Raw genomic sequence first — 12,500 nt, 5'->3', positions numbered from 1 at the left:
ATCTTCTATTTCCCAGTCCGGAATCTATTTCCCAGTCCGGAATCTATTTCCCAGTCCGGAATCTATTTCCCAGTCCGGAATCTATTTCCCAGTCCGGAATCTATTTCCCAGTCCGGAATCTATTTCCCAGTCGGAATCTATTTCCCAGTCCGGAATCTATTATCTATTCTAAAATCTATTTCCTAGTCTAGAATCTATTTCCCAATATGGGATCTTCTTTTTCTCAGTCTGGAATCTATTTCCTAGTCTGGAATCCATTAACTAGTCTAGAATATATTTCCCAATGCGGGATCATCTATTTCCTAGTCTAAAATCTATTTCCAAATATGGGATCTTCTATTTCCTAGTCTAGAATCTATTTCCCAATATGGGGTCTTCTATTTCTCAGTCTGGAATCTATTTCCCAGTACGGAATCTTTTTCCTAGTCAAGAATCTATTTTAGAATACGGGATCTTCTATTTCCCAATACGGGATCTTCTATTTCCAAGTCTGGAATCTATTTCCCAGTCCGGAATCGATGTCCTAGTCTAGAATCTATTTCCCAGTTTGGAATCTATTTCCTAGTCTAGAATCTATTTCCCAATACGGGATCTTCTATTTCCTAGTTGGGAATATATTTCTGTCGGGAATCTAACTCCTAGTACGCAATCTATGTCCCAGTCTAGAATCTATTTATTTGTCTAGAATCTATGTCCCAGTCTAGAATCTATTTATTGGTCTTGAATCAATTTCCCAATATGGGATCTTCTATTTCCCAGTCCGGAATCTATGTCCCAGTCCGGAATCTATGCCCCAGTCCGGAATCTATGTCCCAGTCCGGAATCTATGTCCCAGTCCGGAATCTATGTCCCAGTTCGGAATCTATGTCCCAGTTCGGAATCTATGTCCCAGTCCGGAATCTATGTCCCAGTCCGGAATCTATGTCCCAGTCCGGAATCTATGTCCCAGTCCGGAATCTATGTCCCAGTCCGGAATCTATGTCCCAGTCCGGAATCTATGTCCCAGTCCGGAATCTATGTCCCAGTCCGGAATCTATGTCCCAGTCCGGAATCTATGTCCCAGTCCGGAATCTATGTCCCAGTCCGGAATCTATGTCCCAGTCCGGAATCTATGTCCCAGTCCGGAATCTATGTCCCAGTCTAGAATCTATTTTCCAGTTTGGAATCTGTTTCCAGTCTAGAATCTATTAACTAGTTTAGAATATATTTACCAATACGGATATTCTATTGCTCAGGCCGGAATTTATTCCCCTGCCCGGAATCTATTTCCTAGTCTAGAAGCTATTTCCCAATATGGGATCTTCTATTTCTGTCCTGAATCTATTTCCCAGTCTACAATCTATTTCCCAATACGGGATCTTCTAGTTCCCAATACAGAATATATTTCTCAGTCAGGAATCTATTTTCCAATCTAGAATCTATTTATTAGTCTGGAATCTATTTCCCAGTTTGGAATCTATTTCAAGCCTAGAATCTATCTCCTAGTCTGCAATCTATTAACTAGTCTAGAATATATTAGCTAGCCTAAAATATATTTCCTAGTCCGGAATATATTTCCCAGTATTGAATCTATTTCCAGTCAACAATATATTTCCTAGCCTAAAATCTATATCCTAGTCTAGAATCTATTTTCCAATATGGGATCTTCTATTTCTCAGTCTAGAATCTATTTCCCAGTCCGGAATCTATTTCCCAGTCCGGAATCTATTTCCCAGTCCGGAATCTATTTCCCAGTCCGGAATCTATTTCCCAGTCGGAATCTATTTCCCAGTCCGGAATCTATTATCTATTCTAAAATCTATTTCCTAGTCTAGAATCTATTTCCCAATATGGGATCTTCTTTTTCTCAGTCTGGAATCTATTTCCTAGTCTGGAATCCATTAACTAGTCTAGAATATATTTCCCAATGCGGGATCATCTATTTCCTAGTCTAAAATCTATTTCCAAATATGGGATCTTCTATTTCCTAGTCTAGAATCTATTTCCCAATATGGGGTCTTCTATTTCTCAGTCTGGAATCTATTTCCCAGTACGGAATCTTTTTCCTAGTCAAGAATCTATTTTAGAATACGGGATCTTCTATTTCCCAATACGGGATCTTCTATTTCCAAGTCTGGAATCTATTTCCCAGTCCGGAATCGATGTCCTAGTCTAGAATCTATTTCCCAGTTTGGAATCTATTTCCTAGTCTAGAATCTATTTCCCAATACGGGATCTTCTATTTCCTAGTTGGGAATATATTTCTGTCGGGAATCTAACTCCTAGTACGCAATCTATGTCCCAGTCTAGAATCTATTTATTTGTCTAGAATCTATGTCCCAGTCTAGAATCTATTTATTGGTCTTGAATCAATTTCCCAATATGGGATCTTCTATTTCCCAGTCCGGAATCTATGTCCCAGTCCGGAATCTATGCCCCAGTCCGGAATCTATGTCCCAGTCCGGAATCTATGTCCCAGTCCGGAATCTATGTCCCAGTTCGGAATCTATGTCCCAGTTCGGAATCTATGTCCCAGTCCGGAATCTATGTCCCAGTCCGGAATCTATGTCCCAGTCCGGAATCTATGTCCCAGTCCGGAATCTATGTCCCAGTCCGGAATCTATGTCCCAGTCCGGAATCTATGTCCCAGTCCGGAATCTATGTCCCAGTCCGGAATCTATGTCCCAGTCCGGAATCTATGTCCCAGTCCGGAATCTATGTCCCAGTCCGGAATCTATGTCCCAGTCCGGAATCTATGTCCCAGTCTAGAATCTATTTTCCAGTTTGGAATCTGTTTCCAGTCTAGAATCTATTAACTAGTTTAGAATATATTTACCAATACGGATATTCTATTGCTCAGGCCGGAATTTATTCCCCTGCCCGGAATCTATTTCCTAGTCTAGAAGCTATTTCCCAATATGGGATCTTCTATTTCTGTCCTGAATCTATTTCCCAGTCTACAATCTATTTCCCAATACGGGATCTTCTAGTTCCCAATACAGAATATATTTCTCAGTCAGGAATCTATTTTCCAATCTAGAATCTATTTATTAGTCTGGAATCTATTTCCCAGTTTGGAATCTATTTCAAGCCTAGAATCTATCTCCTAGTCTGCAATCTATTAACTAGTCTAGAATATATTAGCTAGCCTAAAATATATTTCCTAGTCCGGAATATATTTCCCAGTATTGAATCTATTTCCAGTCAACAATATATTTCCTAGCCTAAAATCTATATCCTAGTCTAGAATCTATTTTCCAATATGGGATCTTCTATTTCTCAGTCTAGAATCTATTTCCCAGTATGGAATCTATTTCCCAGTATGGAATCTATTTCCAAGTACGGAATCTATTTCCCAGTACGGAATCTAAATAGCCTAAAACCTATTTCCTAGTCTAGAATCTATTTCCCAGTCCAGAATCAATATCCCAATACGGGATCTTCTATTTCCTAGTCCAGAATCTATTTCCTAGTCTAGAGTCTATTTCCCAGTCCAGAATCAATATCCCAATACGGGATCTTCTATTTCCTAGTCCAGAATCTATTTTCTAGTCTACAATTTCTTTCACAGCACAGCATATATTACCCAGTCCAGAATATATTTCCTATTCCATAATCTATTTCCCAGTCTGAAATCTATTTCCCCGTCTAAAACCTATTTCCCCGTCTAAAACCTATTTCCCCTTCCGTATTCTATTTCCCAGTCTAGAATCTAATACCCAGTCCAGAATCTATTTCCTAGTCTGGAATCTATTTCCCAATACGGAATCTTATATTTCCCAGTCCGGAATCTATTTACTAGTTTAGAATCTATTTTCCGGTTCAGAATCTATTCCCTAGCCTAGAATCTATTTCCTAGTCTGGAATCTATTAACTAGTCTAGAATATAATTCCCAATACAGGATCTTCTATTTGCCAGTCCAGAATCTATTTCCACAAACAATCTATTTCGTAGCCTAAAACCTATTTCCTAATCTAGAATCTATTTCCTAGTCCAGAATCAATATCTCAATACGGGATCTTCTATTTCCTAGTCCAGAATCTATTTCCTAGTCTACAATCTCTTTCACAGCACAGCATATATTTCCCAGTCCAGAATATATTTCCTATTCTATAATGTATTTCCCAGTCTGGAATCTACTTTCTAGTCTGAAATCTATTTCCCTGTCTGAAACCTATTTCCCCATCTAAAACCTATTTCCCCTTCCGTATTCTATTTCCCAGTCTAGACTCTAATACCCAGTCCAGAATCTAGTTCCAGTCTAGAATCTATTTCCTCGTCTAGAATCTATTTCCTAGTCTAGAATCTTATTTCCCAATACGGAATCTTCTATTTCCCAGTCCGGAATCTAATTTCAGTCCGGATTCTATTTCCTATTTTAGAATCTATTTCCAGTCTAGAATCTATTCCCTAGTCTGGAATCTATTTCCTAGAATGGAATCTATTTCCTAGTCTGGAATCTATTTCATAGTCTGGAATCTATTTCCTAGTCTGGAATCTATTTCCTAGTCTGGAATCTATTTCCAGTCCGGAATCAATATCCCAGTACGGGATCTTCTATTTCCTAGTCCAGAATCTCTTTACTACTCTAGAATCTATTTCAAAGCAGTGAATATATTTCCTACTCTATAATCTATTTACCAGTCTGGACTCAATTTCCCAGTCTGGAATCTATTTCCTAATCTGGAATCTACTTTCTAGTCTGAAACCTATTTCACCTTCCACACTCTAGTTCCCGGTCCGCAAGCTATCTCCCAGTAAAATAAATTCCCGGACCGGGAAATAGATTCCAGACCAGGAAATGGATTCCAGACCAGGAAATGGATTCCAGACCAGGAAATGGATTCCAGACCAGTAAGTAGATCCCCCAGTCTGGATAGAAAGGAAAAGTTTCCAGCCCGGTAAACAGCATCAGCAGACGAGAAAAACGAAAACTCAAAAAAAAAAAATATATATATATAGTAAAAGTCCATGTTTTGGTTAAAGTATCCTAAAAATGTGATGAGCATCTTTCATTTAACATAGCAGCAAAACTGCAGACTCATGAAGGAGAAGGTTATGGGAGGTGAAGCCTGCCGAAGGAAGGTGAGCAGGCGTTGAGTAGGGTTGGTGATGTTTGGCACAGAATGGGTTACTGAATAAGCATGGGGGGGGGGGGGTGTTGAGCACAGATGGGGCACAGGGTGGTCTTAGCTTGGGTAGGAGATGGGCACAGGAGTGTAGCATGAATCTATGAGGCTGGTGGGTGTAGAGGTTGGGTATGGACTGGGCAGCAGATTGGCATGGGATGAGCAGGGAGTAAGGAAGGGGGTTCAGTCCTCACCGGAATGTCTGTGTTTGGCAGTGAAAGAGGGTGGGCACTGAGTGAGGAGACTGACATGGGATGGGCAAATGGTGGGAGTATATTATATTGACATTGGATGGACAGAGGCTGCGCAGCAGATTGGCATGGGATGGGCTGGCAGTGGAATGGCATGGGATATGCGGTGGATGGGCAATATACTGGCCAGTACATTGGCAAAGGAAGGGCAGTACACTGACATGGAAAGGGCTGGTGTGTGATGGGCAAGGGATTAATGGTCTACTGACATGGGACGGGCAGGAGACTGGAATGGAAAAGCCGGTCAACTAGAAGTGAATGGGCAGAAGACTGGCATTGGATGGGCATTGTGCGGGGTGAAGGCTGGCATGGGTTGAGAAGTGAACAGGGTGTAGACTGGAATGGTATGGGCAGTGGATGGGGTTTATACTGCCATGGGTTGTGCAGTGGACTGGGTGTATACTGCCATGGGTTGTGCAGTGGACGGGGTGTATACTGCCATGGGTTGTGCAGTGGACTGGGTGTATACTGCCATGGGTTGTGCAGTGGACTGGGTGTATACTGCCATGGGTTGTGCAGTGGACGGGGTGTAGACTGGCAGAGGGTTGGGCAGTGGATACACAGGTATGGGATAGGCAGATAATGGTGTGTAGACTGGGTAGAAAGCTGGCATGGGATGGACAGCAGGTAGGCAGTGGTTGGGTAGTATTGGAATGGGTAGAGTGGCATGGGATTGGCAGGGGATAGTGTGTACACTGGCATGGGTTGGGCAGTGCACTCACACAGGATATGCAGTAGATGGGATGTGGACTGGCATGGAACAGGCATGGAACAGGCATGGTATGGGAAGTGGATGGGGTGTAGACTGGCACGGGGTGGGCAGTAGACTGGAATGAGATAGGCAGTGGACTGGCATGTGGTTGGCAGTGGATGTGGTGTAGGCTTGCATGGAATGGGCAGTGGATGGGGTGTAGGCTTGCATGGAATTGGCAGTGGATGGGATGTAGGCTTGCACGGAATGGGCAGTGGATGGGGTGTAGGCTTGCACGGAATGGGCAGTGGATGGGGTGTAGGCTTACACGGAATGGGCAGTGGATGGGATGTAGACTTGCACGGAATGGATAGTGGATGGGGTGTAGGCTTGCACGGAATGGGCAGTGGATGGGGTGTAGGCTTGCATGGAATGGGCAGTGTATGGGGTGTAGGCTTGCATGGAATGGGCAGTGTATGGGGTGTAGGCTTGCACGGAATGGGCAGTGGATGGGGTGTAGACTTGCACGGAATGGGCAGTGGATGGGGTGTAGACTTGCATGGAATGGGCAGTGGATGGGGTGTAGGCTAGCACGGGGAACGGGCAGTGGATGGGGTGTAGGCTTGCATGGAATGGGCAGTGGATGGGGTGTAGACTTGCATGGAATGGGCAGTGGATGGGGTGTAGGCTTGCATGGAATGGGCAGTGGATGGGGTGTAGGCTTGCAGGGAATGGGCAGTGGATGGGGTGTAGACTTGCATGGAATGGGCAGTGGATGGGGTGTAGGCTTGCATGGAATGGGCAGTGGATGGGGTGTAGACTTGCATGGAATGGGCAGTGGATGGGGTGTAGGCTTGCATGGAATGGGCAGTGGATGGGGTGTAGACTTGCATGGAATGGGCAGTGGATGGGGTGTAGGCTTGCACGGAATGGGCAGTGTATGGGGTGTAGGCTTGCACGGAATGGGCAGTGGATGGGGTGTCGGCTTGCACGGAATGGGCAGTGGATGGGGTCTAGGCTTGCATGGAATGGGCAGTGGATGGGATGTAGACTTGCATGGAATGGGCAGTGGATGGGATGTAGACTTGCCTGGAATGGGCAGTGGATGGGGTGTAGAGTGGCATTGGATGTAGACCTGCACGGTATTGTCATGGGATGGGCGGTAGATTGGCATGGAATGGGCAGTGGATGGGGTGTAGACTTACATGGCATGGGCAGTGGATGGGGTGTAGGTTTGCATGGGATGGGCAGTGGATGTGGTGTAGACTTGCATGGCATGGGCAGTGGATGGGGTGTAGGTTTGCATGGAATGGGCAGTGGATGGGGTGTAGACTTGCATGGGATGGGCAGTGGATGGGGTGTAGACTTGCATGGGATGGGCAGTGGATGGGGTGTAGACTTGCATGGGATGGGCAGTGGATGGGGTGTAGACTTGCATGGAATGGGCAGTGGATGGGGTGTAGACTTACATGGCATGGGCAGTGGATGGGGTGTAGGTTTGCATGGGATGGGCAGTGGATGGGATGTAGGCTTGCATGGAATGGGCAGTGGATGGGGTGTAGAGTGGCATCGGATGTAGACCTGCACGGTATTGTCATGGGATGGGCGGTAGATTGGCATGGGATGGGCGGTAGATTGGCATGGGATGGGCGGTAGATTGGCATGGTATGGGAAGTGGATGAGCAGAGGGTTGGGTGTGACATAGAGGAGGGAAGGTTTCTCACCTGAATCTCTGCGTCTGGTGATGCAGCGGTCCTGTGTACCTGCGGGCCGTGGTCTGGTAGAGCTGGGTGAGCAGCGCTTGCCCTGTTTTCTGGCTGGGGTTGTTGGCGAATTTCACTGTGATAGGTTCGCTGGCACCGAGAGGCTTCTGTCCATTCAAACCTTTAATGGCCTCTTCTGCCTCTATCCTCTTATCAAACCGGATGAAGCCCACACCCCGTGAGACGCCTGCGAGGAAGCAGAAAATCAACTCACACCCAGGGCAATAAGGCACTCAGGAGGCGGGTTACTGCAATAACATGTTACAGGGGCAATAAGGCACTCAGGAGGCGGGTAACTGCGATAACATGTTACAGGGGCAATAAGGCACTCAGGAGGCGGGTAACTGTGATAATATGTTACAGGGGCAATAAGGCTCTCAGGAGGCGGGTAACTGTGATAATATGTTACAGGGGCAATAAGGCACTCAGGAGGCGGGTTACTGCAATAACATGTTACAGGAGCAATAAGGCACTCAGGAGCCGGGTTACTGCAATAACATGTTACAGGGGCAAAAAGGCACTCAGGAGGCGGGTTACTGTGATAATATGTTACAGGGGCAATAAGGCACTCAGGAGGCGTGTTACTGTGAAAATATGTTACAGGGGCAATAAGGCACTCAGGAGGCGGGTTACTGCAATAACATGTTGCAGGGGCAATAAGGCACTCAGGAGGCGGGTTACTGCAATAACATGTTACAGGGGCAATAAGGCACTCAGGGGGCGGGTTACTGTAATAACATGTTGCAGGGGCAATAAGGCACTCAGGAGGTGGGTTACTGTGATAATATGTTACAGGGGCAATAAGGCACTCAGGAGGTGGGTTACTGCGATAACATGATACAGGGGCAATAAGGCACTCAGGAGGCAGGATACTGCAATATCATGTTACAGGGGTAAAAAGGCACTCAGGAGCTGGGTTACTGCAATAACATGTTACAGGGGCAATAAGGCACTCAGGAGGCGGATTACTGCGATAACATGTTACAGGCACAATAAGGCACTCAGGAGCTGGGTTACTGCGATAACATGTGTAGCCTGGAGCTCCCGTGGCTCCTGGAGACCCCCCTCCCCCTGAGCAGCTCGGTCGCGGGTGCCGACAGACCCGACGGCTGCTTCCAAGGGTGGGGGCTGGAGCAGCGCGGCTTCTCCTGCCTGCGGCCGGTTGCTAAGGCCGCGATCGCGTCTCTAAGGTCCCGGCGGCCGGACAAGCAGGGCGCCGCCATTGAGGATACTGTTGCGCATGCGCAGGGATGCGTAGGCGCAGGGACAGCCCCCGAGACAGGGATAGCTCGCGCGAGAGCAGGGAGAGCTGAGGGAAGGTCGAGGCAGCCCGGGAAAGCTTGCGCAAGCGCAGTGAAGGTAGGGAAAAGCCCGCGAACCCCTAGCCTACCAGGGAAGGCTCTGAGCTGGGACTACATATCCCAAGAGCCTTTGCGAGCCCCATGTGACCCCAGGGAGCCAATAGGGCTTAGGAGACCCCTGGGAAAAGAGATACATTTGGCGGGCTTGCAGCACGTTAGATCAGTCAGAGACCGGAGCAGCCCAGGGAAGGAGGTAGGGTACAGGAGTCAGGGACTCCCTGTACTAGGCCAGCACCCCCAGGGCTCGAGATAGCTCAGCTCCCCAGTAAGGTGAGTGTTGCCAGGGGCAGCCCTCGGGTTAGGGACCCTGCCACTTACATTAGTGGGAGCTGGGAAAGGAAGGTTACAGAGAGTTGGAGTCAGGGAGCTGTGAGGGAAGCAAGGTGCGGGGAGCGAGAGCAGCTCCTGCACCCCATAGGTACCCACACCCCAGGTAGGCCCCAACTCCCCACTAGGTTAGTGGGTAATTGCTGAGGGAGGCCCAAGATAGGGACGCTGCCCTTAGTGTAGTGCGGCATTGTCAGAGTCACGGCTGTCAGTGCTGTGAGGTCTGACAGGCAGGCACCTTGTTGCGCAGCACGTTGACTGCCAACCTCCAGTGAGCTACAGCTTGCTGCTGTAGGCGCTGGGACTAGTCAGAGAGTAGTGGGTCTGGAGAAGGGCTATAGCTGTTCTAGTCACCTTGAGGTAGCGCTAGGGGTAGGATGCCTGAAGGGATAAACTGGTAACTGAGAGCAGGAATTCTGGAGAGGATCTGCACTAGGCTAGCCAACAGTAGGTAGACGCCCAAGTACTGCATGTAAGAGTACTCTAGTCCATTCCAGATCACTTACCGAAGGGACTTGGGTAGTTGGGGGAGTGAGACAGGTCATTACCCCTGCAGGCCCTAGGAGTTCCCCAAGCCACTACAGGTTGCTGTACTACAGGGACAGGCCCTAGGTTAGGGTTCCTGTCACGTTAGTACCATTTAGATTAGACAGGGACACAGCAGACGCTGCGGTTCCTGTGAAGCGGTCCGCACGTGCAAGGAGTTCGGTTGGATCAGACGGATTCATCACACGTCTGACCCTTTGAGAAGTTTGTTGCTGACCCGAGCACCGGAGTGCTCGGCAGGTATTATACCATCACATGTGCACCAACAGGCCTAGAGGTTCTTAGTGACTGCGCAGTCACCCATTGACTATCTCTGTAGGAGTACGGGACATTGGGTGGGGTTCTTGGGACACTGGGTGGGATCACCTAGTGTTTGGGAATCGTCCTGCGAGACGTCACTGTTAGTGTCTCACCGTGAGAGAGACACAGGTTATCATTATTAGTCGTTAGTAAAGTCCTTCGTTATATAAAGCACTGTGTATGGTATTATTGATTGTCCTGCGAGGAACCACTCCCCCTCTGGTGGGAGCCATCGCAGGTGGAGGCGCTGTACCGAGAAGATGTTGTAAGTGATCACCCCTAGTATAATTACCCCAGGTTCCCCGTGGCGGAAGCTCAGCCCTCCTGTGAGCCAACAGGTAATGCACCACACCTGAGTAACAATATATGTTTCCTGCACTCACACAGTAGAATCTGCGATTGGGTGGGGGAATACCCGTTACACATGTTACAGAGGCAATAAGGCACTCAGGAGGCGGGTTACTGCGATAACATGTTACTGGGATAATAAGGCACTCAGGAGGCGGGTTACTGCGATAACATGTTACAGGAGCAATAAGGCACTCAGGAGGCGGGTTACTGCAATAACATGTTACAGGCACAATAAGGCACTCAGGAGACAGGTTACTGCAATAACATGTTACAGGGACAATAAGGCACTCAGGAGGCGGGTTACTGCAATAACATGTTACAGGGGCAATGAGGCACTCAGGAGGCGAGTTACTGTAATAACATATTACAGGGGTAATAAGGCACTCAGGAGGCGGGTTACTGTGATAACATGTTACAAGGGCAATAAGGCACTCAGGAGCCGGGATACTGCGATAACATGTTACAGGGGCAATAAGGCACTCAGGAGGCGGGTTACTGCGATAACATGTTACAGGGGCAATAAGGCACTCAGGAGCTGGGTTACTGCAATAACATGTTACAGAGCAATAAGGCACTCAGGAGGCGGGTTACTGCAATAACATGTTACAGGGGCAATAAGGCACTCAGGAGGCGGGTTACTGCAATAACATGTTACAGGGGCAATAAGGCACGCAGGAGGTGGGTTACTGCAATAACATGTTACAGGGCAATAAGGCACTCAGGAGCCGGGTTACTGCGATAACATGTTACAGGGACAATAAGGCACTCAAGAGGCGGGTTACTGCAATAACATGTTACAGGGGTAATAAGGCACTCAGGAGGCGGGTTACTGCAATAACATGTTACAGGGGTAATAAGGCACTCAGGAGGCGGGTTACTGAGATAACATGTTACAGGGGTAATGTATGTATGTATGTATGTATGTATGTCTTTATTTGTATAGCGCCATAAATGTACATAGCGCTTCACAGTAGTAATACATGTCATATAAATAACAAATATAAATAACAGATCATGGGAATAAGTGCTTCAGACATATTGTAAAAGTAACATTAAGGAAGGAGTCCCTGCTCCGAGGAGCTTACAATCTAATTGGTAGGTAGGGAGAACGTACAGAGACAGTAGGAGGGAATACTAGTAAGTGCGTCTGCAGGGGGCCAAGCTTTGTGTCATGTGTCCATGATTATCCAGTGCTACTCATATGCTTCTTTAAGCAGATGTTTCTTAAATAAGGCACTCAGGAGGCGGGTTACTGCGATAACATGTTACAGGGACAATAAGGCACTCAGGAGGCGGGTTACTGCAATAACATGTTACAGGGACAATAAGGCACTCAGGAGCCGGGTTACTGCAATAACATGTTACAGGGGCAATAAGGCACTCAGGAGGCGGGTTACTGCGATAACATGTTACAGGGACAATAAGGCACTCAGGAGGCGTGTTACTGCGATAACACGTTACAGGGGCAATAAGGCACTCAGGAGGCGGGTTACTGCAATAACACGTTACAGGGGCAATAAGGCACTCAGGAGGCGGGTTACTGCAATAACACGTTACAGGGGCAATAAGGCACTCAGGAGGCGGGTTACTGCAATAACACGTTACAGGGACAATAAGGCACTCAGGAGGCAGGTTACTGCTATAACATGTTACAGGGACAATAAGGCACTCAGGAGGCGGGTTACAGCGATAACATGTTACAGACGCAATAAGGCACTCAGGAGGCGGGTTACTGCAATAACATGTTACAGGGGTAATAAGGCACTCAGGAGGCGGGTTACTGCGATAACATGTTACAGGG

The 12,500-nt window shown here is 47.4% G+C and overlaps 1 protein-coding gene across 9 annotated transcripts in view; it reads right to left on the bottom strand.

The window, feature by feature from the left end:
* The window catches only part of ELAVL3 (ELAV like RNA binding protein 3), a 94,979-nt gene that overhangs the window by 6,445 nt on the left and 76,034 nt on the right, over window positions 1-12,500 (bottom strand). For all 9 annotated transcript variants that reach the window (XM_075577525.1, XM_075577526.1, XM_075577529.1 and 6 more), the window contains exon 5: window positions 7,776-8,001. In XM_075577525.1, the coding sequence (XP_075433640.1) occupies window positions 7,776-8,001 (226 nt within the window). The remainder of the gene's footprint in view (window positions 1-7,775; window positions 8,002-12,500) is intronic.

This window comes from Ascaphus truei, chromosome 20, assembly GCF_040206685.1.
Source record: "Ascaphus truei isolate aAscTru1 chromosome 20, aAscTru1.hap1, whole genome shotgun sequence".
Lineage (NCBI taxonomy): Eukaryota > Metazoa > Chordata > Amphibia > Anura > Ascaphidae > Ascaphus > Ascaphus truei.
Note: the sequence above shows the minus strand (reverse complement) of the source record. Positions and strands in the feature narration are given on the sequence as shown.